This window comes from Drosophila persimilis, unplaced genomic scaffold (genome assembly GCF_003286085.1).
Source record: "Drosophila persimilis strain 14011-0111.01,24,50 unplaced genomic scaffold, DperRS2 tig00000579-arrow-pilon, whole genome shotgun sequence".
In the NCBI taxonomy this organism is placed as follows: Eukaryota; Metazoa; Arthropoda; class Insecta; order Diptera; family Drosophilidae; genus Drosophila; species Drosophila persimilis.
Window position 1 is genome coordinate 2340576 of NW_020825322.1, and position 25709 is coordinate 2366284.

A 25709-nucleotide genomic window follows, 5' to 3' on the forward strand; every position below is an offset into this window, starting at 1 on the left:
AAATATATCTGCCGCATGCCATATAAAAGATCGGTTTTGGGTAGTCGATGCTTGGGAGAGGATCATGATGTAATCATCTGTACATCATGCTGATGGATCGAACTGCTGACAATTCAAGAAATATGACACTACACAATGGCAAATGGGAAATGGAGCTATTCAAACGGTTGTAGTGTGTGGCTGAAAAGCGAAATCTCTCGTGTTTGAACAGTTGCCAGAGGCGCAAGAACAATTTGGCGAATTATTGTTTGGCCCGAACGCTCTTTGTTACCGAACTATTCGCATTGGTGACACAGTTTACATTTAGCCAGACCCAGAAAGCGTTCCAGATTCGGGATAAACCCAAAGAGGCTTCGGCTAGAAACTGATCTAGAAAGCAGATCTATTCAGCTATAAAAGCCCCGATTTGGTCTCTGGAAAAGCATCAGTTGTCAGCCAATCCAACTATCACCAACATGCGGTACTCTTGCGTCCTCCTCCTCCTGGCCCTCTTCGGCTGTGTCCTGGTCAGACAGACCAGTGGCACCGGCACGACAACCACCACCGCGGCGGCTGCTACAGCCACCACAACCGCGGCGACTGCCACAGCCACCACCACCTCTGCATCCGCCACCACGACTGCTGCCTCCGCGACCGCTGACACCACAACTACCGCCGCCACAAGCTCAGCAGCCACAACCGCCGCCCCTTCTACACCATCTGGGGGCAAGACCAAGGTCAAGCGCCACTGGAAGAGGAAGGTGCACAAGGGCAAGAAGAGGTCCATCCGCCGCAGGAACAGGAACAGGAACAAGAAGAACAACAAGAGTGGCTAGGCTAGGTCTGACTTTAGATCCACAAATGTAATCCGTAAATGGAGCCACAAGTGGACACCATAATGATACCTACCAATTCCGATACTGATTCCGACCCAAACGAATTCCTGATAACTTAATTTTCTAATTTTAATGAATGTTTTTGAATAGTTTTAAGGCAATTAAAAAATTTTATTTTATTTATTTGATGGCTTAACATGAACTCTGTCAGAATATCAAAGTGTGTCGTGGGCTGGGGCTGGCTCTGTTGGGTATGGCAAGTGTTGTCTATCCCGCAACTGGGCCACGTACAGATCCTGGCGAAAGCTCCCCTCAATGCCGAGCAAGGTATCCACTCGTGTAACCGCTGGCAAGCAGCTGCTGTCCTTTCTGACAGGCCCCAAATTGGCATTGCCGTCCTCTCTGGTCAAGCAGCTGCGTCTTGCCCCTTACTTTGGTCCTTATGGAGTAGAATGCAGAATTCTGGCGATCTCCTCTCTCCTTTGTTTCTACCTCAGAGCCCAGCGGGTTCGATTCGCCCAGCGAATGATCTATAGAAACCCGAAACTCCCCTACTTGCCGCTAGACTTAGATGGATCAAATATTGATGAATGCTTTACCTGCACAAACCCGAACGCAGAGCCGGGCTATTGCATCGAACATTGGAAGCAGCCGCAGTCCTAATTTGTGGCTTGTGCCACCCTTTGTTGCTTGTGGCTTGCCTCATCCGTAAACCTTTGTGACTTGGTGCTACTTAATGGCAATTGAGCCGCCACAGATTCGTAAACATGGACAAAACGGGCTTACTTCTAGCGAAATGGGAATGCAAATCCCCCAAAGGCTAGCTTACGCTACTCGACTGGATCTGGAACTTTAGCGGGATCCTTTGAACTTTTGGTTTTCTAACAGCAAAGCTAACCGTACTACTTACTCGACGTATGGGACACTCACTCGCTGTCTCGTAGCTGGCGGCTCATATTCAGGTGATTGCTCAATTCGTCGCGGATTTTACCAGCTTGCACGATTCCCGCCAAGTGGGAATCGGAACCGTTCTTAACTGTATACATCACATTTCCCGTCCCACTCTCCCCTAGGCCTTCTTCCAAATTCAAATGAAAATAAAGCATTCGGTCATACATGTATATCGTAGATGATCCTTCAGCTTCTCCAGTATCTGTTGGACAGTTACAGCCTCTCCACAGCTGTTCCACAATTGTTTACAGTGTTAGTTGTGGGAAATACTTTACTGATACTCGTATTTATTATTGTAGGAAAAGTGGAGCAACTATAATTGGACATCATTTCATCAAATCTTGAATTTTAAGCATAAAATGTGGTTGCCTTTTCAGTTTTCCGTGAGAGTATCCCCAGAAGATGGACCAACAATACAATTAGGAAACTCAATTAGTAGTAAAAAACACAGAAAACATCTGGAGGGGGGAGCACACAGCCAAGTACAGCACTTAACTGAAATTGATCTGGTGCAGGGTGCAGGGGGCAGGAGCAAGAGTAAGTAGTTGGAGGAGCAATCAACTGCAGGAGTGGCGGCAGGACGAGGAGCAGCAGTGGGGGAAAAACCTTTAAATTGAAGTGTTCTCTGGTATCTCGTTCTCTTATTGGTTGCTTCTTTGACTAATCCTAATAGCGTCTTTTTATCCGGCTTTTATGCTCGGTATGCATATGGCCAAGAAGCTAGCTACCACCACACATTCGTTCCTTTAACTGAGTTTTCTAAATGGCTTTTCAATTGCATTTCAGCTTGGGCGCACAGTCAGACAGGGAGAGAACTATCCAACATTTATGTGTTTGTTTATATACATATACATATCTGTATATCTGTGTACACAACGTTTGCTGGTACAGAATAAAGGTTAAACAGAGCATGACACGTCACCCCTTAACGATGCCATTGAAAATGCTTTAAGGATGGAAAAAGGCCACAGGACATTGAAGCGTAAAGTCTGAAAAGAAGGCGAAAATATGGGGAAAAACTTGAGAGAGTTATTGGGGGAAAAGTTTGCAAAGAAATCAGCCACAAATTGAAATTGGAATTGTAGAAATTATAGAAATTATAGAAATTGTGAATAAATTCACGAGGGAAAGAAATCCGCGAGAGAAATCAGCGGGAAATCGTAGCGAAAGGAAGAGAGAAAGAGAGACACCTGTCAACTGTCCCATATTTATGTTTCATTTACATTTTTCCAATAAATTGTGCCACCAACAAAAAGAAAAAAAAACGAGAAAAGAAAACCGAATAAATAAAATTTAATAATTTCAGATTTCAGATTTGGGGTCTTCGCCTCCCCAGACCCCTTGGCTCTTGGGCGCTGGCTGTGGCACTCATAAATTCCCGTGTGCGTCATGGACAGCCGTCAACTTGTTGCATGTTAGTGTGTCTGAGAGTGTCGTCTCCCCAGCCCCTAGCCCCAGCCCCAGCCCCCAGCCTCAGGCATCAGCCCCATCCCCAAAGGAAAACTTTTTAATTAAGTTGCCAAATGCTAATTCGTGTTGAAATGAAATGATGATCAAAGCAGAAGAGGAAGACGAGGAACGAGGGGCGAGAGGCCAGATTCATACTCGTACAAAGAATATGGAGAGGAAAATCACAATTTATGCGAGTCTCCGCTAATGGGAGGGAGGGGCCGCCACTAGGGCGCAGGGCGACATGCAAATCGAAAGGCAGAAGTTGGCCAAGATTTACGATCAATTTATATATGTATATATTTGCTGTACCTCCCCGCACTGAGAACATAAATAGTTCTGGACCATAAATATTTTGAAAATTTTCCAAAAACAGTTGTAAATTAAACACTGAAATATGTTTGGGCGCCCTCTCTTCTATGGCCCGTGGGCCGTGGCCAGTGGGCAGTGGGCAGGTTGATTTATTCGCTTTTCATTTTGTATTCCTAATGGAAATTTACTTCGCACATCATTTCAGTCTCAATCTCTCAGTATTTTGCGTATACAATACATTCAGTAAATGGTCGATTTTTTTATGGGCATTTTGGGGCATTGATGGACATGTGGCTGGTAAATTTCGAATCACTGGAGAACTGGAAGTGGATCCAAAGATGTTATGGAATTAGTCCGGTGTGTCTTTGACATGGTCCCAGCGACCAGCGACTTGTATTTTGTTTTTGCATTCGTGGGAGCGAACCTCTGTTTCAGTCGCGAGCCGACTAGCTGTGCACACGGCATGTCTGTTGTTTCCGATGCCACTCAGGCCCTTAGATTCTTCCTTCGAGCAATTGAGTATTTAGAAGTGGACTTTCAGCAGCCTTTTGGAACCCATCCTGTGGCTCGTTCTTATAATAACAGGATCTGTTCCCAACTAGTGCCAAGTATGTTACCAAAAAAGATTAATTAATGATTAATTTAAAAAATAAAGTCTGAATTATATTGCGTTTGGTATTTTACTTATAGGAAAAAACCAGCGTTTTTCTATTGAAATTTCGTTTTTTTCTTTAACCCGTAAAAAGTGCGAAACAAATATTTGTTTTTGATTAAATGGCAAACAAAAATTGATTTATTGAGCGAATATAAATTTGCGAAATCCGCGTCGCTAATCGAGCATCAAAGGGCCACGTCATGTGGCAGCGATGCTGGATGCTGAAGACTAGACCTTGGAATTTGTACAGTGGATTGAATTGGGGAATACAGATGTGAGAGACGATAGTTTTTATTTACTTTCCCTGAGTTTGCACTCTGTGTAAGGCACTTGACTGGCAATCAAATCCTTGCATCCTGCATCCTGCTTCCTGCCTCCTGCATCTTGCAGCCCATCTACAAGTAGGTCGTTTTATCTTCGAATTTCCATTTTAGTTTTAAATTGCAAATAAATTTTATTATCCAACACGTCCCCCTGCCCCTCCCCCTTTGGCTTGCCCACAAGGTAAACATTTTAAATTGCAATTGCATAATATTTTTCTCACTCTCTCTCCCTTTCTCTCTCCCACACTGTTATTAAGAGCCGCCCTGTACGATCCCGTGTTGACACTTGGCTGGGATTGTACTGCGATGAACACATTTTGTAGCTTAGTCAGGGCTCAGTGGAAAGTTATGTGTAAATTAAATTGTTATAAATTGCAGCTTAGCATTCGCAAGAGATGAAAATGGAGAGTCAGAGGGAGATAGATGGATGCATACATACATATATCTGTGGCTGGGCTGAATGAAATATTTCAATCAGAAAAAGTTAAACGAAATATCCTTAGGCCACAAAATATAGACACAGATTCAATGGGTTACACATGCATGAGCAGAGGAGAGGACTGACTGTCGGCTGGTTAGCGGGAGCGGGGGGGCGGGAGGAGAAGGCATTCCCAAAGGGGCAGGGGGGGGGGATTGGGGAAGGGTAAACTTTCATCGGGTTTATTGCATAAAATTTGTTCAACTGTTGCGAAACAAATTGCCATGGCAAAGGCTTAAGGGCTCCTTCTCGTATTCATCCTTCCCGTGCAACCCATTTTCATGGCTGATGGTCCTGGACGCGGGGGGGGGGGGGGGGGGGGGGGGGGCAAGGGAACTGCCAATACAGACAATATTCCCTCGTTTCGTTTCTTTTTTTGGGGAATATCTCGCATGCATTCATGCGCTACGGCTACAGCTACAGCTACGGTTCTCTTTCTTTGTGAGGTTCCTCAAGCCCGAAACTCAAGATCCCAGTGTGGCAAGAGCTCGTCATTAACAACGCCCCGATGAATGTGGCAGGATATGTGAGGGTAGGGAGGGTAGGGAGGGTAGTGAGGGTAGGCTCCACAATCACAGGCCCACAGGCACACAGAAACAGTCCCCGTTGGTACAGTCAAAGACCAAGAGCTCCGGGGATATTCAGTACGAGTAGATGCTAAGCGTATTAAAAAAGACTGCCACGAGGCTAATACTCGCACCGCAACATGCCGCGAAGGAGAGCCAGCGGGGACGTGGCATTAACCGCAGGAACCAGGCTGTAAGAGACAGACTCTGACAGAACAATAGGGCCAGAGATGGCGATGGAGATGGTATGTTGAGTATTAACCGCCATAAAGCGGCCCTCCAGTCGGAGAATGCGACGAGAGTAAGTAACAGGCATCTTCAAAGTGGAATTAAAATACACACATCTCTCATTCGGATTTTGAGTTTGTATTATTATTTTAAAGGCGTTGGAATTGCCCTAAGACTTTGTTTTCACACGCAGACAGCAGTCGCTGGGAGAGGACTCAATGAAATCCGATACCGAAAGGTAGCTAAAGGCTGAAGAAAGACACTGCTATACTGGTACTCCGAGGGCTTATCCCTCAACACACACTCCACGATGCTTAAACAGCCAGCCAAAGACAAATCAAACGCTCTAAGACAGCTCAAAACTGGCTTCCAAATCGAATTTTGGTCTGAAGTAGCGATTGACTTTCACTGAAGCATCCTGTATATTTGTGCGGAAAGTGCTCTTGAGCCACACACACACAAAATTTAATCATCCTTAAGAGATGACAACCCTTTGAAGAAGGAGCAGCTGCCCCAGCTACCCCCGTCAAGCCATTGATTACACTTGATTGGCCGTTCGAGCGCCGACGAGCGGCGACGAGTACTGGTCGAGTAGTGGTAGTGTCCTTTGTCCCCCTTTCGGACGGCAAGCAAATGCAATTAGTTAATTCAATAGCTATAATTTCATTTGGAACTTTATAAGCCATAATTTGCGTTGTCTGTGGCGTTCGTTCATGGGTTCTGGGGTCTGGGGTCTTGGATCAACAACCCACTTATGCACGTAAGTATGAGCATGTTCCCCTCTCATTGGCAATTAAACTAATGCCAATTTGTTGAACACACCAGGATGACGCTTAATGCCACGAATGGGGGCATCTACACTGTCCATTGGTCATTGGGTTTAATGGCAATTGGATCTATCCGTTATTAGTGCATACACATACCCCGCACAGTTGTAGATACATTTTGTCACAGCTAATTGGATGTCCGGGTGCAAAAATAAACATACCTGAAAATGAAAGAGAAAGACACACACATTAGCTATAGATATAGTGGATATAGTAGGTCGATACTCGTTTATAGACACGTGAGAGTGTAGTAGTTATGCGGTTGGATCACACATTTTCGGGATTTTTAATTAGTGGCAAAGTGTAAAATAATTAGGTGACAAATTGATGGGTTTTGCCCATTTTTCTGGCAACATTCTGTGAGATCAAAGCATGTGACTCGGAGCAGGCTCTTCAGGGAGGGAGGAACCAACAAGCAGCCAACAGATGGAGCCAATAAAATGATGGGCTTTATCACTCGATTCGTAGATGGTTTCTATGTTCTGGTGTCATCAAAATTGACAAATGAATGAGCTAAATGTATTTAAATAAACCCCACATTTGCAGGTGGCAATAGTTGGATGGCTAGAGATCGACTGGCACCTGATTGTACCTTAGGGGTTTGATCGTGATCGTGAGAATTCTTGTGACGCCGTCACAGCATCTGCTCTCTGTCGAGGACCATCCGTCTCTAAAACGTAAACGTAAAATGTTTGCCATCTCTTTCTAGCGCTTGTCGCTCTTCGAGCAGGGAGAGCGTGGATGGTCCTCGCCACAGCGCACGACGTCACCTTATTACTAAATTCAACTTGTGCTTGAGGACACCATTTTTTTCAGTCTATTGTACATTCTATCTACAGCCTACTTTTCTTGCTCTCCCTTTCCCCGGCTATTAGCAACACTTTACTGTGGCTCTTTTTTTCTACGGCTGATATGTGATCCATCTTCATTTTTGCGTTTCATTTCATTTAAGCTGAGGCTGAAGCTGCCAATACGCAATTTGAAAGGCAAGTGCTGCTGGAAGGCAGTAGGCGGCAGCAGCAGGACACACCGACAAAGGACCTTTCACTGGCAAAAAGGCTCCTCAACCCATCTGTATCTGTATCGGTATCTGTGTGTGTGTGTATGTGGGCGTTTCTTATAGTGTGAGTGCTCTTGGTTTCTTTCTCATTTTGGCATTACAAAAACACCTTTACGCATTTTTGTTGTTTTTTTTTTGACTCGACACGCTTTTGCTCTTGTGAAAGGGACCAACCTACAGCCCTCTCCTTACCTCCAGCCAGCATCTTCCGCCTCTTAGTAACTCGAGCAGCCCCGTGTTCTTGGGAGACTCTCAGTGGCAGGATGGTGGTGAGGCAGTCAAGCCGTGTGGGTGGGGGATGGGGGGCATGTGTAAAATGGAAATGCCCTCAAGGCGAGGCGGCGCTCTGCTTTCCAGCTGTCGCCCATTTTTGCCAAATGCAATGCCAACGTTTTTTGAAAAATCATCTTCAACATCCTGCCACATCCTCCACTTTCACTGGAGGCACCTGCTAAGCGCCTAATGATGCTTATTTCGGGCGTGGCACACAAAGTGGATGGAGGGAGAATGGAGTAGAATATTTTGTATACTTTATTAGTTTGCCAGGGCCGAAACGAAACGAAACGAAACCAGAAAAGAAATTGTTTTAAATTAATTTGCATGCCAAGACGCACAGAAGCCAAGCAACTCTGGAAGTGGGGAAGTGCTGGCAACAAAGGACAGGAGGGAGAAGGCAGAGGGGAGAAACCGAGCTGGAACTTGGCTCATTAAGAATTTCACCCCTGGGAATGGCAGGGAGCTCTCATCCTCACTCTGTGCCTCACTCTTCCGGGGGCAGCCATTCAGTTGGGGAATCTTTTTGGGAACAAGTTTGGAATGATTATCCGCCGCATTATATAGCTACGATCTCCGAGGAAACCTCTAAGAAAACAAATTGGAAATCAAAGAGTTTGCTCTAAATCGAACAAATAATACACTCAGAGAAAAATTACAAGCCATATTCGATTTTAAGTGAAATTAATTGAAATTCCCTTGTATTTAAACATAAATGTATTGAAAAGTATATTTAATCACTTAACAATAAAAAAAATATATTTATTTTTGTAATTTGTAATTTGTAGGAAATATATATTAATTTCAAGCAAGAATTATATTTTCGAATATTTTCATATTTATGCCAAAATGTAAGTTAACACTTTTTTGTATTGAAATCCAATTTAAAATATTTAAAACATAATTTAATTGAATAGAAAAAATAAAAAATAATATTTCTTCGAACTAGAAAATGTGCATTTGCTCCTTCTGGAGCTGGGCTTTATAGCAAATATAGAGCATCAGAGTGTGCGCGGCATTTTCCCAGCCATGAATTTTGTTTCGTTTCGGGGCTTCCACATTCCACCTTTCGAAGCCAAAATTATGCACCAACAACCACAGGGTGGGGCGGGAAGAAAATCCGGGGAAAATGGAGGAAAGCAAAGCCAAAGAAGGGAAAAGTAAAGAAGCACAAGGAATACTTTAATCCTATTGACGTTTAATCAAGAGTGAGGCAGGAAATGAGGGGCATCGAATGGGATGGGGACACAAAGAAAACCGTCTTACGGGCAATTACCAGCCAAAAAAAAAGGAGAACAAAATAACAGCCAGAAATCGTTTATAAATTTTCCTGTTGAATTTTCAATTGGCCCATGAATTTCCATTTCAACGCGACCGAGGCGACAGAAAGGGGGGGTGGGGGTGTGGCGAACAGACACCAAAATTGTTTACCTTGCGACCTTCTCGATTCTCGAGCTGTAACCTGTTGATGGAAGCCCAAGCCCGAGCCACAATAAGCCCAGGCGGGGCAGGTGGGGAGGGGGCAGGGGGGAGGGGGGGGCAATATTTAAAGCGCTTAATAAATAATCACATTTGCATTTTCACTTGTTGATTTTTCGGTTGCCAGCAGAGACAAGCCAAAATTCTCCGAGTGCCGGCAATTTTTCTGCTGACTTTTGGATAACTTTTGGGGAGCACCAGCGAGCTTGGAGGAGACAGCGCCAGAGCCGGAGGACATTGAAATTAGCCAGGCACTCCAAGCATGTCCCCAATCCTCCTGCCCTGTCCTGTACCCCGCACTGAGTGCATTTTGTGCCTTGTCATTGGGAGGCTAAATAAATTGAAATTAGACGATGTCAGCACAAAAAGCCAAAAGTGGCCAACGAGGCAGCAGGGATACAGCAGAGAGCAGGCAGAGAGACAGCTGGATGACAGGAGTGGACTGTGGGTGGAGCCCTAGAGACCGACAAGTGGTAGTCACAACATTGACTGGGCGTTTTCCGATACCCACAACCCACAACCCCAACCCAACCCACACACACAGGAGTCCTTCCTGCGGCTAGTTGTGGCTTCCACGGGCAAAAATTGCCGCTCAGATTCTGTTTTCGAAAGTGAAAATGGGAAATTTCACAGTGATTTGATGGCGATAATGGATCGTGGCTGGATAATCAAAGCAATATTCAGATGGAAAGTCTGCTCTGCAGAATAATCTAATTAGATTTTTAAATTTAAGCCAATAGCAAACATCGGTGCAAATACCGAGAGTGGAAATTGACTCTAAGATATGTAAGATATTTATTTTAAAATACAATTTTCGTATTTTTATTTTGATTGATTCCTAGTGTTTCCGGTGAAGAAGAAGATACTATGGACAGCTGCTTTGGGAAAGCCAGATGAAGAAAAAGAGCAGCTGCTTTCCAGTAAACAAAGCATAAACAGCTGATGCAATCATCAAAGCAACTCTGTGTGTTTGCGCTTAACAGCACCTTGTTATTATGTTTCGTTCCGACAAATTACCGGCCTTCGAGAAAGCAGTTTTTTTTAAATCAAAGTGAATAAAAAAGGGAATTTAAAACCAAATATTTATCATAATTAAAATGTGTACTATGCTATTTATCTCTGTGTGGACATATGGCAGGGTTTCACCAAAGTTTTCTTTTTCGTTTGGCTTTCCATACATTCCTCCTTTGATTCTCTGGTTGCTGCTGCTGTTTTTTGTTAATTTCTTGGCTTAAACTCTCTCGGTGCCATTTCATTAATTTCCTGATCTATCTTCATATTTATCTTTGTGCTTTCCAAAGTTCCAGGACCAACTGGAAGTTGACTTAATCTACAAAAACTTTTTCGTTTCTTCAATTTGCGAACAGAGACCTCCCTCCACTCACCACTCCGCCAGTCATCAGCTTTTCTGGGGAAAATGGAAAGGCAGAAATTAAGTTATGGAGGGGGGCGGCAGGGTAAAATGCGTTTAATTGTGGGTAACAATGGGCGACGCGTCGACAGCGTTTTTCTTGGCCCCAGCCAGCACCTGTGGCATAAATTGTTGGCCCGATTCCCAATGATCCCGCCTGTCCCCTCCGCACACACTGCCGCCCTTCTGGGCTCCCAGTGGCTGTGGGGGAGTCCCTGCCTGCATGATGTTTGTACATGGGCAGATTTATGCTGAGTATGCGTAACATTTGCCTGGCAATATTTCGGCAGCGACAGCATTTTTCCCCACTTTCTGTCCGACCAAAAAATTCCCCAGTCCCTCCCCCTCTCTGCCTCTCTGTCTGGTGGGGGCTTTGGGCTCCTCGTTTTGCCATTACCTCATCTTGGGTCTTCTCCAGCAAAAGCCAAACATTAAATCACTTAAAATGCCAGTCCAAGCCCTGGACAAACACAGACTGAGAGAGAGTGAAAAGAACGCGGGAAAGCCGCGTGAGTGAGTGAGTGGGGAAGCGGACGAGGAGGAGAAAAATGAGTGGGGCAAATAAGGAACAGAGGAAGTGGAAGTCCAAAAACGAGAGTAGATGGAGGCAGAGGCAGAGCCAGCGACAGAGGAGAGCAGACGACCAAGGGGTCTGCGGTTTTGACTGGCGCTAAGAGCTTCTGGAATTTTAGCACCCCTCAAGTCTCCATCTCTCTTCCCTCCCCCTCTCTTTCTCTATATACATACGTGCACATCCGTCAAGTGGGGTCTCCACTGTGTTGTACTATTTTGTGCGCACAAAATGTTTTTGTCCTGCCATTTTGACATTCAACGATGATGGCATTTTCATAATAATAAGCAGTTCCGTTCCTCTTCAGTCTTAGGATTTCTGTTGCATTCCTCCTCACTCTCTCCCTCTCTCGGACTCGGGCAAGTGAGAATAACGGTAATTTGTTGAAATTCCATTCGATGGAATGGAAAATGGAATGAGATTTCGTGCACTTTTGCTCATTTTCTATGCCTGGGGGCAATGATTCAAGTAAATGCAGTTTAACATCAATTATGAACCGGTTCAAAATTTTTTGGGAATTGAATGTCTTGATGAGAACTCACAAAATTTGTTGCCGTATGCATAAATGCCTCTAACAGTCCCGACCTCAATCCGTTAGGAAATTTCTAAGCCCAAAAAAGGGAAGTGGAAGCCAAAAACTACGCTTGAGTTAGGGGAAATCATAGAAGAAGTTTGGTCTGAGGATATAACGGATGAATATCTATAAGCTTTATACGATTCGATGCCCAATAAAAGCCAAGGGCGATACCAAAAATATTAATTAATTCAAATTTAACAAAAAAAATGATGCAATAATACTATTTATTGTAAGTTAATAGAAAACAAAATAACATATTGGAAAAAATTTAGTTTTTGTTGAATAAATCGTTTCTATAATTATACTGAATTTTTTTTCTTCGTTTAATCAAATTCAAACTCAATGACCGAAAAAAATGTTAGTTGGAAACATTGTTTTTTTTATAATTTTATGAATATGAACTCAAACAATTTAGTATGTGGTTTTGTTTGGAATTGATTTAATATTGACAGAAAACAAAATTTAGACGAATCGAATAGCATTTGGGAAAACCCCACGCGGGAGAAGTCAAAAATGCATAAAATATCAGAGTGCGTATTTTTTTGTCGCTGAGTTTACGAATCAAAACCGAAAACGCATAATCAATATTTTACTTTATTTTTTAATTATAGAAACACTTGGCCTCCGAGCACTATTACTTTTAATATAAAATATAATACTGATAATATAATAATAATATAATTAAATTAATAATAAATTAATATGCAATTAAAAAAATTTAAAAAAAATCTTTCACTTTGATTTTGAAATGATTATTTTTAAATGATATAAAATCAATATTTAATAAGTAAAAAATAATTAAAACATATTATTAAGGTCCATTGAATATATTATTTTCATTCTACAGTTTTGGGATCCTATTAGATTCACAGATTTCAATTCGTACCTATTATTCCGAAATCGTAGCCGCAAACAATGGCGAAAATCGGAGCATGGCTATAATAATACAAAATAAATCTATAAAGTTTGCATCATCATTTATATTTGTTTATCATTCGTCGCCCAATTGACGCTTTCAAGCGCTAAAACGAATTTCTTCTTCATCTGCATAATAATAATTGACCTAAGAATTATTTTCTGGCGAAAAGTCTTTGTCGTATGCTTAATATTTTCAGCACCACTTAGCCACAATTTTGAGCAATGGGATTCTGGGACGGACTTAGCAGCGGTCAGAGACGCATCAGAGGTAAAAAGAGAATTGAAACGCCGCGCGCGTCCCTCATACAACATCTCGGTATTGCTTAGTCTTTGGTAGAAGTGTTTACCAATGAGTGGAAAAAAGATTCAACAAAATGTTTAGTTTAAATAACGTTCTGTTTCTTTTTTACTTGGCCATTCGTTTGCGCTTCGAAGCTGCGCTAAACCTTTTCAGAAATACCCTACTTTTCGATGAGGCATCAAGCGGGGGTATCGATAAGAGTCCATCGAAATGAATGGCAACGCCACGTGCTAAAAACTTGTAGAGCAAATCAAAAACTCGTGTATTTAAAGTACCATCGAATATTGTTTCAAAGATGTCTTCGTCAGTGGCGGCCCGCGGCAAGGCCTCTCGTTTGAATCCGAGCTTGAAGCCGGAAAACTTTCCAAAATGCGCTTCCGAGGCACTTATTCTGTTGGGTATGTACAGGCAGCACGTGGATCAGTGGAGGTTATTTGAAGCCTATTGCAATTAACTTTTTGTTGGCAGAAACTCTTTTGGTTGGCCGAAATACACAAGATCTGGTAATCAAAATCGTTTCGGAAAATATTTTCCTGGAGCGGATCAATGATGGAGGCGGACGCGCGCCCCAGATGGCGTTCATGCAAGAGTATCAATTGACGGTTGCGCTCATTGAGTTCTTCTCGAAGCCAGGACCACGACGGGATGACATTTTTCATGCACTCTTTGGCAGCAAGCTATCACCGCGACGCAGCAGCCAGCTCGTCAAGCTAGTAAGCACTGCCGTGTCGGCATCAGTGGTCCCAGTGCTCACCGCGGCCGGCGCCTGGCTGCAACAAGTCGGCTACAAGAGCACACTGAGCCAGGAAGTTACCAAACAAATTGCCGCTGATTTCACATTGCACTCGCTACCTGCAAGGGAGAAACTGGAGCAATTGTCCATGATTGTCCCGCACTTTGCAGCTAGGTTTATGGTTGCTGTGGCCGATCTCTACCTTAATGAGAAGCGATCGGCCGGCCTAACACCGCCGCCGGAGGCTCTTTTAGATGTCTTTACCGAATGGATGACTGAGAACCCAACCGTCATATGCCAGGCTCCTCCGCCTGGCGTGGGGCTGCCAGCCGGTGCCACTCCAGGGCCATTCGTCAACCCCTTGGCTAGCCTCCTGCGATGGACAGTACTGGCGCCATTGGTCTCCCAGGGAGCCGCCTACAGCAAGCTGCATTTATCTCTCCTGACAACGATCCAGCAAGTGGCAACCGTAAACAAGAAGACCGTTCTACCCAACAGGGAGCTGATGCAGATTGTCAAGTCTTTGCAGAGCTACTGCGCTCGATTGCGTGCACGGAAAGTGAAGCCAGAACACGATGACGCTTATCAAAGATCCATGGCACGGTTCGCCCAAGCAGTGCAGATCGCCCTTTGCTCCAAGTGCATAGCCAATCGGTATCCGCTGCTAGCTGCAGTGAAGTTATTGCCACCCTTCAAGCTCATGAGCATCGTTATAAGTTCTCAGAAAAGGCGGTAGGTGTTTCACCCCTTTGTTTCTCAGCTGGAAAAGTTTCTGAATAAAATGTAAACAAGAAATCTTGGCAATTGTCGAGTTTATCATTCAGATCCATCCAAAAAAGGAGTCTCCAGAAAGGTTTGGCCCTCCCTTGCATCGGCATGGACCTCCCTTACAGCCTTTCGCTCTTCTGCCCTGCAGGCGGGTCCCGGCTTGCTGTCACGAGCCTGTGCCGCAATATCTCGACCCTCGGTACAGCTGTGTAGCTCTGGAGGGCAGCGATAAGGCAGAATGCATCACTGTCGCTGGCGATCTAATGCATTGGCCGATGAAATGGTGGGAGCTCCTAGCAGGGACTGTTCAATTTATTAGCTGGAACCCCGATTGGTCACCCTCACTTAGAGCTTAGCGTGCTGCAGGAATTGTGACAGCCCCTTGCCAGGAAATGGAGGTGACGCGGCACGTGTTCCGCCAAAAGGCCGTTCCATCGGGCCAGTAGTAGAAAATTTCCATATTGTATATCCAAAACTCAATTTCTATGAATTTATTGCAATTTTTATGGAATTTTTTACTTTTGTTTTTGTATTATTTTCCTGGTGTTTGTGTTTTCTTTGGTGGAAAAAGGAGCAAAAACGAACCTATTCAGTTTTTGTTCTCTTGAATTTTATTTTGGAAGCCATTATCGCCCTTTGGGCATATGAAGTTGGGTTCAAATATTTGTGGATTTATTTATAATGTTTTTCCAGCTTTTCCACCCACACACACACACCCACACACACACAAACATACACATAAATTACCGCCACCCCATCTATTGACTACTCGCTACCTCGCTTCCTTGAGTGTTGTATGCAAATAATTGCCGAGTGCTCCACCCCCCCAGCGCCAACGAGTGTGCTTCGTACTCGTGGCATAGTTGTTTGTGTAGGCTGATGCTGATGCTGCTGCTGCTTTTTTGGGGGTCCACGGTCCAGGGTCCAGCACTCAGTCCTGGACTAATAAGCCGGGGGCGGTCGGGGGGGTTTGGGCGGAAATTTAAACAATGAACTGCCATGCCCATTAATATTACTTTGGGCCACTCGCAACTTTGACTTTGCTCCTTGCTGCTTGCTCCTTGATGCTCCCTCCCCTGCTTTCACTCTGTGTGTGTGTGTGTGTGTGTGTGTGTGTGTGTCTGTGTGTTTGTTTGTTTGTTTGCCTTGTCGCTGAGCCAACAAAAGCGCCAGACGTGAGAGCGCGGTTTTGGCTTTTGTTTTTTTTGTTTTTTAATTTTATTTTTATTATTTTGCTGGTGTTTGTGTTGGAAAGTTCACAAGTCGCTTTGATTCCCGTGGCCCTTGGACAGGCTGCCACCTGCCTGTTCGGGGCGAAATAATATGCATGCAGTGGAATGGCATTTCAGAAGAACGCAAATCCAAAATCCACACTATTCGGAAACAGTTTCAAAATAAATACATATAGAAATCTCTCTGAGAGACAGTCTGTCACGGAATCTGTTAAAGTAGAAGCGATTTCAACCGCAAAAACGATTCGAAGATCTAGAAAGATTTTTTTAATGCAAGTTTGTGTTTTTTTTGGCAAACTGAATTGAATTTCACTCTCAGGGAAAATCCAAAAAGCCATTTTCCCTCAACTTTTCGTCACTGAGAGTGAGAGAGAGAGGGGCGCCAGCCAGAGGGCAAATGAAGAGGAAGCAGCATGAGGGCAAGGGGAAGAGCAAGAAACAAAACAGAGAAAAGAAAAAATATAAGTTTTTCGAGAGAGAATGGGTGAAGGGAGCGGGTAGGGGAGGTGGGGTTTTTTTTGGGGGGGGAGGGGAGGTTGAAACAAAGTTATTATTACTTTAATTTTGTGAGTCAGTTGTGAGGACTCGAGCGTCGAAGTTTTTTCGGTTTTTCTTTGGTTTGTTGGAGGATGTGGTGTTCCAGTCCCCACTGTGATTCGTCCCCCCCTCCAGTGCCCTCTCAAACACTGGCGCCACCCTTCCGGCCCGCCCTGCATTATCCAGCTGCCGGGCTTTCAACATACCCTGTGCAGCCTACGAAAATCGTGTACCCCTGACATGTGTGGCCGTTACTCTTCTGAACATTTTTTATTTTAATATTATTTGGTCTTTTTTTGGAACGCAGATATTCGTTGCAGCTTCTTTCTCTGGAAAATCATTTAAAAAATTTAAATAATAAATAAATATTAAAAAAAAAACATAAAACACAATCAAAATTAAAAAGAAATAAAAACCTTATTAATAAAAAATAAAATAATTCAAAATTAAATAAAATAATCTTGCTCATTGCAGTTTCATCGAAAAATTCCGAAGGAATTCACTGGAAGCGCGTTGCGGATCAATCCCTTCCTTTACTCCGCCCCGGAAAAGAACAAGACAATCGGGCGGATCAGGGAGAACCAGGGCGGACCAGTTGGAATATCAGCAGCACTGGGAAAGGACAAACTATCCAAGATAGTGGCCAAGAGTGTGGAACAAGCTGAAACCCATACAAATGAAAATCGAAATGGCATTAAGGAAAATCTTAGGGCTTTCTGGAAACTGGAATGCAATACAGTATTGGGAATTGTAATGCTTTTGCTTCAATTTCTACAGAGTGTGAGTCCGATTTGAATCAGAGCCAGGGAACGTGCAGAATGAATCATTTTTCCTATCTACGGATCTATGTATATGATATGCTATGATAAGCAGATCTCTAGATCTTATAAGTAGCTGCCATTGAAGCAGTGGATATGCCAGGATAGCTAGGGCTTCGGTTCGAAACGGAATTTTCTTTTATTTTCTTTTCTTTCTTGTTGTTTCTTTTTGAAAATTAAAAAGTTCCTCTCCAAAGAAGAGCTCCAAGGAAAATTCGTACCCGCTGGCCCCCCACACCGTTTTTGCATGGAAGGAGGGGGGAGGGGGGGAACGGACATGTGTGCTTGTGGCGTGGCTCTTTGTGTGTGGTTGTTGCCACTGTCTGAAGTTTAATATGTTCCCCAAGGGCCTCATTAGTGGTGCCCCCTGTCGCTCTTTTTCCCTTTCTCTACCTCTCCCTCTCCCTCTCGCTGCGCCACCATCTAACGGTATAGATATACCCGCCTAAAACACACAACATTTGCTTTACACTACTATTTGACATCGGTTGTTGTCTGCAAATCTTTTCCTTTTTTGCTTTTCGGTTTGTTTTTCCCCCTGATTTCTCTTGATTGAACAGAACACAACCGAAAAGTCCACACAGAGAGGTGGCGGGGGGGATAGACGAGAACGCTGGACGGGGGCATGGATATGGTTAGGTGAGGTTTCAACTTTAAAGTGGAGAACGCCCTAATGAGTGCTATTATGGGGGCCTGCACTGGGGCCAGGCCCCCAGGGAAAACCCGAACGTGCTCCTTGGGGCTCGCTTTGTGCATTCGCTGGATTGAATATTAAGCCGACACTTGTCAGTGGGTCGGGGCACGGGGAGCGGGGAGCGGGCGGGGTGTTTGTCACTAATTTTATTGGTAATAGTGCGGATGGGGAAAATTGGCGAATTGAGAGACAGAAAGTGGGGCGGTGGCAGTCTCAAATAAATTTAGAGACCTACATTTTTGAGTAAGTTTCAAGTTCCTCGAAACAATGATTACCGAGCAGAAGAGTACCCAAGGAATTGTTAAAAATACCCATTGTTGGTGTTTGAATCTCAGCTGTGCCCCCAGTTCTAGGACTCCGCCTCATACCGAACCCCCCGAGTCCTGAAAGAATATATCCTATGCCATATCCTGCGTATTGTAGGTACATATATCCTATGGCTGTGTATGAATGTACGTGTGTATGCTAATGTCTTGATTACAATATCACTAATGGCGCCAATTTGTTGTTGCCCTCGTGTTGGCATTGTGGATGGGCTTCCAAGAGGCGGAAGTAGCACCAGAGGCCAAAGAAAGACGCCACAAAAGGCAGACGAAAAGCGAAAGGAGCAGAAGCTGGAGCTGAAGCATCGTAAAAAAGGAAAGGACCCATAAAGTAGCCAAAAACGAATACGCAATTCGACAAAGCGTAGAAAAAAATACAAAAAAAAAGAAGAAGAAAAGAGGAAATCTGAAAACGAAATGATGCCCAGGACTCCGACTGGATAAGGGTAGGGATAGGGCTGGGGCTGGGGCTGGGGGTGGTGGTGGCCTAAATACGACACCGAGATACGGTTACGGGAGCGGTGCCGACGCCGGTGGCCCTTACGGCTGAACGAGTCCAGTGTGTGTGTCTCCCGTTTGTGTGTGTGTGTGTGTGGTAAGCCACAGGCAAAAGTCTGCACAAAACCTGCTCAAACTCAATTCGACTCAAGGCCGCCGGAGAATGCACTCAAAATGAGAGCCCACAGAGAACCGCCAAAAGAGAGGCAGACAGAGAGAGAGAGTGCGAGGGAGAAACAGGGTTCACTCAACCCAAAAGAATTGGGGACTGGAATCACGATGCCTCAGGCGTACTATGGGCATTCCATATTAAAAACACGACAGCTTCGTAGTCCCATCAGATTCGTTGGTTTCTTTAGTTCTTCCTCCGACATTTCCATACAAAGTAAATATATTTGAAAGACTTAATGGTCGTACTTTTGCCTATTCTACTCGACCTATTTCTGATCTATTCGACAGGGCTAAGGCTATCCAAAACAAGGATACGATAGGATCGAGGTGGTAATCGATAATCGAGTCTAGCCAGGGCAACTAAAGGCAACTAAAAGTTAGTTTTTGTAACGAGTAGTTGGAAAACTTCTCGTTGATTCCACTGTGGGACCAACGGATAGCCCCAAAATCAACTCAAATTCTCTGAAACGTGAGAGTGCTGGCTGGCCCTCCGTCACTGCTCTCATTTTGGTGGCCATGTGCTTCCGCCTTACGCTCTCTCTCACTCTGTTTGCACAGGGTATAATGAATCTCGTATTGTGTGATGGACCATGCAAATATTTCTAGAACAAGGAAGCTGTAAGGGTATCTAAAGCCTCGACTAGTTCGAGCTCCCTACTCAAATGTTGAGCAGGACAGTCTCGCTCTCTCGCTCTCTCTCCCTCTCCGTTATCTGCTGCTGGCTCTCTGACGGAAGACGCAGGCGCACTCTTTGTGCGGCAACAATGGAATCCAATACAACAAAAAAAAAACCCCAAGAAAGCGAAAAAAAATTGTTTTTGCCCAGCCCAGGTCTGGCCACAACATCCATACATCTCCAGCAACCCGCCCAACCGATACCCTTCCTTTCTGTTGCTCTCCCCAGCAGATCGAACAGCTGCTGCCCCTGTGCGTATGCAATGAAAAATTCGCACTACCCGCTCTTTGGGCACAGCGGCCGCGGCGCAGCCAACTGAGAATTTTTAATTGCTTCTTGTTGTTGCCTCCACAAATACCCTTTGCAGAGGGTATTGCGAGGATCTAGGATCTACCTTTGCAGAGAGACTCCTCCCAAAGGGCATTGATTTCGCGTTTATTTCTAATCTAAATCCAACAAAACATCACTTAAAGATAGTTAGTAGTAGGAATTAGTTATCTTTTAATCGGATGACCAGCACTATAGAAAAGGGTATCAAAGGCTTCGTCATCCGAGCATAGATGTTCGTTCGTGTGGGGGGGGGAGTTTCGAGTGGGAGTTTTTTGGTCGGGGGGGGACTGTGCTGCAAGTGGGAGTAGCTGGGTGGCAGGTCACTTACCTTTTGTCTCTGCAGATGGACTGCGCTGCTCTGGAGCTCCAGTGATGCTGCTGCTGGTGCGACTGTGGCTCCTATTGTTGTTGTCGTCATCGCCGAGAAGCCGCCTGGAGTTTTGCTTTTGTTTGTTTGCTTTTGTTTGAGTTTGTTTGTTGTTTGTTTTTGGAATTTTCGGATTGGTTTGGGTTGGGTTTTATTTAGTTTTTCATTTAAATTTATCTCATTTTCTTTTAGCGCGCACACTTTATTTATTTATTCGATTTTGGCATCAATTTTAATTTTGTATTTTTTTTATTCTAAGCTAATTTATGCATTTATTTTTCTATTTTGATAATATTTTCACACTTTTGATTTTGGCACACACCAAAAAAAAAAAAAAACAAAAAACAACAAAAATACAATCTCTCGATTTTCTAGTTCTATTTGCAGAAATATTTCAACATTTATTTATTCTAGATGTATGGAGCTACTCCGTATATCTATAGACGATTAAATTGCTTTAGGATATTGCTTCGATTCAGGATTCTCTCGCCTCGTCTCGTCTCGTATTGTACAATAAGATTTGTGCAATATTTGTGGGGCACGTTTTTGTTTTTCGCCGCTGCCTTTTGCGGGGATGCTTTTTTGCGGCCGCCGTTGCCCCGCTAACGCTTTCAACTGCCTTTTTTTCGGCTTGTCCCGTTATGGCTGCTTTTTGGTATTTTTTTGTTTGTTTTTTTTTTTTTTTGGTTTGCACTGCTTTTGATTTTGTTGTTGTTTTTGTGTTACATTCTTTTGCTGGTGTTTCTGTTTCTGGTTCTGCTTCTCCTTCCGCTTCTTCTTCTTCTTCTGCTTGTTGTTGTGTTCTCTTGGGCTGCTCTTCTTGTTGTTGTTTCATCTCTTTTCCGCCTTCTGCTCTTTTGGCAGTCCAGCCGCCCTTTGGTCACCCCCCTTTCGACCCCCGTCTCACACTGCGCAGACGTGGTTGTACCCCCCTCACCCTGCCACTAGACCCCACAGATAAAACCTCACTCAAAGGGCTGGCTGGCTGGCTGGCTGCCTGCCTCAAAGGTGTATCACAGCACAAGGTGAGGCGGCATTCCCGTTCATTCGCTCTGTAGCGGTTTTTTGTGTCGCGATGTACCTTGCTTGAATACACTTCGGTCCAACCCCCTCCTAGAGAAACTCACTCAAAACTCACCTCAAAGCGGAGCCGAATAGAGCTCAATCGGCCAGGCTTATCCTCGTCTGTTTGGCCTCTCTTTTGAGCGCTGCCGTGTTCCTCTCTTTCGAGCGCGCCGCCTGCTGCTGCCGGCTTTCGGCTCGATGCTTCTTATTCGTTCTCTCTTGGATCTGCTCCTGCTTTGGCTTTTGCTTTTGCTACTGGCTCTGGTTTGACCGCTACACAAGACTCCTTCTGTTCTTTAAACGGCTCTTGCTGCTGCTCCTTCGGCCTCTCTTTGAGCGCGCCTCTGCCGGCTTTTGGCCTCTTGCTCTCTTTTGAGAGCTTCCGTTGCTGCTGCTGCTGCTGCTGATGATGCCGGCTTTTGCTGCTTTCCACTCTTGAAGCACTCCTTCCACTCTTTTGAGCGCCAAACTGTTTATCAGCTTCCCGTTAGCTTCCGTTCAAAAGAGAGCGCGGCTGGAGGGGGGCTTGGCTTATCGCACAAATTTCCGATTTATTTTGTATTTTTTAGTTTTGATTAACTTTTTTCTTTGGTTTGGCACATTAACAAAAAAAAAATTCACAAAAATGGCAACAACAAGATTGCCTTCAAAAAAATATTGGGAAATGCGAAAAGTTTTCAATCAGCTTTCTGCTTTTCACCGTAATTTATGCGGCCCGTTATCAGAGGAGGAAGGCTGTAAACAATTACACAGTTACAGTTAATGCATTTGTATACACACACACACACGCACACAGCTGCACACACACACACACAGACTGTGTTACAAAGTGTTACACTGTGATAAGTGCGAGGGGACGGGCGATAGATAGGAACGGGGGGAGAGCTTATCAGTCGTGATTCCCAATCAGAAAGGCAAGCAGAACAAATTTCCAATCGGATCGCGTTTCGTGGGCGTCTAAAAACGCGTGCAATGCCGTCAACGTTCAACGATCCTCTGTCGCTCCGACAACGCGCCAAAATCAACTGAAAACAGCGCGCGACTGCGATTCGATGCGATGCGATGCGGCCACGGCGCTGAGCGACCCCAGCCTCAGCTTCTCTGTCGCTGTCGCTGCCTCTGCCTCTGCCGCTGCCGCTGCCCCGCCAGCGCCGCCCCTCCCCCACTCCACATGGAAATGAAATTGGAAATAGAAAACGCCATCAACCGAGAGCACGACTGAGCGAGAGACGAGCGAGCGAGCGAGCGAGCGATTTTAATCGAGCACGCAAAAAAAATCAAAAGCAAAAAACAAAAAATAATAAAAATGAAAATGGAATCATGAGATCGGACGTGTGGAAAGCTGCAGATGCACAGCCGGCGACCATAGGGATGGCACTGACCTTTGAATGCCCTACATGAGAATCAGGACTGCATTTGAGGAGGGGATTGAGCAGAAGAGAGCATCAAAGCAGTCGTTGGTAAAGTGTCATCCTTCGATGAAACTCCACGGAATAATCAAAAATAATCGAAAGAATCAACACACACTGTCCGCAGTATTGACACGTCACGTTGAAAGGCACTAACTACTTCCACAAACAGACACTGATGCTGTAATTGAATGGATCGATTAACGACAGAGTGGAGGGGCCTGAGGGGAGGGCCTGGGTTGGCTTTTGTGAGATCAGCAAATACTCGGCAATAGAGTGAAAAATGCTCGACTCGCTGTTTGTGCAAATGTTGGATCAATCAGTGACTAGCGGGTGTAAGCAATCAGTGAGAAAACTTGCTGATATTTGATCTTATTAGTGCCTCTCAGGCCAAATAGAATCCCATCCATGACTAGTCAACCTTTTGGAGCTCATTATGCCTGATCAAACTGGGAGGAAATCGCCGTGATTGCAGATGACTTAGCAGATACAATCTGTTAGATAGCTGCACTTAATGATCATTAGCGATTACATTGGGTGGAAAATGTTTATCACAGACTCATTACAGATAAGGTCAGTCGTAGAAGTCGTTGAGCAGCCGCTCAAAGGTCCCTGAAGGAAGGAACAATATGATCTCAAAGTCCTTCATATCTATCTATCTGTGAAATAGATCTTTGTAGGGCAAACACTTAACGATTCCGATTGCGATCAATCTTGATTGTTTTTGTCGCGGTTTCTTGATGCTCAACGATGATGATGATGATGATCACAAGCGGAATCACAATCACAATCACGAGGCGGTTTCGCTTTTATATGACTTTATTGTACACCATATAGTATGTACATATATATGTATCTTCCTGTCTGTCTGTCTGTCTGTCTGTCTGTCTCTTTCCGTCCAAGCACGCTACGATCATCAGAATGACAAAATAAATGTGTTTATTGTCTTTGCGGTTATTGTTATTGCCATTGTTGATAATTCGTATTACAATTGCAATTAAATGGAGGCAAACACATGGGCATCCGAACAGAACACAGAACCGAACCGAACCGAACCGAACCGTAGCGGCACCGGCGCCCAACTGTGCAATTCTCCAACTATCTTCAAACATTCTGGAGATACTTTGCTCCGAAAAGGGGCAGCGGCAGTGGCAGGGGCAAGGGTTACTCTCTGAGGTGGAACACTCTCCCATGGAAATTAATTTGTTTATTGGGGGCTGCTGTTACCATTACGGTTATTGCCATTGTTCACATATATTTGTGTATACCCAATAACCAGTGGGCCGCCAGAGCGTATAGCTTTTCCTACTGTTTTCCCTCATATACTGCACCCAAAATGAGGGTAACCCATGGGTCGTATTACCCGACACTCGTACCCGTACTCGTACTGGCTTTTATTCAAATTGCCATTAAGCAAACAGTTAAGAATCAATCGAATCGAACCGAATCGAATCCAATGCCGAACCGCACCGAACCGGCATCGGCGTCCAACTGGGAGGAACGGAACTTCATCGAGGGAACTGTCGACAGTCGACAGACGACTGTGTGACGTTTTCGAATCAATGGCGTAGAATCGCTGTGGAGGAGCAGGAGTGCTTGGTGGGAGGGGGACGGGGAGGGGGGAGAAGCAACAGAATATTTGGCTGCATTTTTGTTGCCATTGACGTTGTTAACGATTTCCAAATAGTGTGGCAGTAGTTGACACCCCTTGCCCGCTCTCTCTCCCTCTCCCTCTCTCCATCCAGCCCGTACACCCCCGTACAGGTAAGCCCGTAACCTCCCCCTTCCGCCCCTACTGTGTCGTCATTAGCAACGAAGTTGGCGGCAAAAAAAAAAATAATACAAACGCTTGTTTGTTTTTCGACTTTCGACTCTTTCGACCCTGTCCCCCTCTCTCTCTCTCTCTCTCTCTCTCTCACTTCCGCTCTATCAGTGGAAGAGAACTTCTGCACATTCTGATAAGCGGACACAGTCCAAGTAAAAGCGTGGCAGGCAGAGGTGGGGCAGGGGCAGGGCACACACATTAAGTTATCGCAATTGTAGTTTTTTTTTCAGCTAATGCCACGGCGCTGACCACATGGCTCATTACCAACAAATTGGGGTGCTGGAAGAGGGCATAGATAACCGCCCTTTCGGGGCATTCCACTCGCCCACAGTGGAACCTGCGGTGGTAAGGTCAGTTTTTTCCCCAATACATATTCTGCGGCAATATATTCGGCTAGGATTGGATGGTCTCTACAGAAAAGAAGGAGCACTTTTTCTTTCACTTTGTAAAAAAGTTCCAGGGAATATATAGGTAGGATCTACTTCCAATCTGTTCCGTTCCAACGAATGAACCTTGTTTTTGCGGGTCAAGCCACAACCAGAGGTTCATCCATCCATTATTGTTTTCTTTCGTTTTTTTTGTTGTTGTCATATTCCAGCGCGTGTGTGACACTTGATTGGATTTGTTCGCATATACTACATATATAAATATATATTTATTTTTGACTTCCAATTCGATATATTCGGATATATGCAAGACTCTGGCATGCGTGTGTATCAGCAGCAGATACAGATACAGATACAGATACAGATACAGATACAGATACACGTACGTACAGATACATGTGTGTATCTGCTATATCATTATAGATATAATTTCCACGTATCGATGATATATGCACTACACGTTTGCCGTGCCTGTTGCTGTTGCTGTTGCTGTTGTTATGGACTAAATGCGTCAATTAAATAAAATATAATAATAATAAATATCTATGTAGGTGCAGAGATACATTCTATGGATAGATACCAAGATACACGCAGCGATACAGATACAAACACAGATGCATCTCTCTCCCTCTCTCTTCCTCTCTCTCTCTATCTGTGACAGTTCTATAGGAATTATAAATAAA

The 25709-nt window shown here is 44.5% G+C and overlaps 2 protein-coding genes across 2 annotated transcripts; both read left to right on the forward strand.

The window, feature by feature from the left end:
• Positions 1-455: 455 nt before the first annotated feature.
• LOC6598548 (protein new-glue 2) lies at positions 456-815 on the forward strand. Its single transcript, XM_026990469.1, has 2 exons — positions 456-647; positions 735-815. The coding sequence occupies exons 1-2, from the start codon at positions 456-458 to the stop codon at positions 813-815; spliced, it is 273 nt and encodes a 90-aa protein (XP_026846270.1).
• Positions 816-13489: 12674 nt separating this feature from the next.
• LOC6598547 (uncharacterized protein C7orf26 homolog) lies at positions 13490-14663 on the forward strand. Its single transcript, XM_026990470.1, has 2 exons — positions 13490-13592; positions 13663-14663. The coding sequence occupies exons 1-2, from the start codon at positions 13490-13492 to the stop codon at positions 14661-14663; spliced, it is 1104 nt and encodes a 367-aa protein (XP_026846271.1).
• The last annotated feature ends 11046 nt before the right edge of the window (positions 14664-25709 follow it).

Excerpts from the sequence above, each read along its gene's own strand:
- LOC6598548 (XM_026990469.1), top strand. The coding sequence starts at position 456 with ATGCGGTACTCTTGCGTCCTCCTCCTCCTGGCCCTCTTCGGCTGTGTC. Across the intron at positions 648-734 it reads CCGCGACCGCTGACACCACA|AGGAAGGTGCACAAGGGCAA; the intron begins ACTACCGCCGCC and ends CGCCACTGGAAG.
- LOC6598547 (XM_026990470.1), top strand. The coding sequence starts at position 13,490 with ATGTCTTCGTCAGTGGCGGCCCGCGGCAAGGCCTCTCGTTTGAATCCG. Across the intron at positions 13,593-13,662 it reads CGAGGCACTTATTCTGTTGG|AAACTCTTTTGGTTGGCCGA; the intron begins GTATGTACAGGC and ends TTTTGTTGGCAG.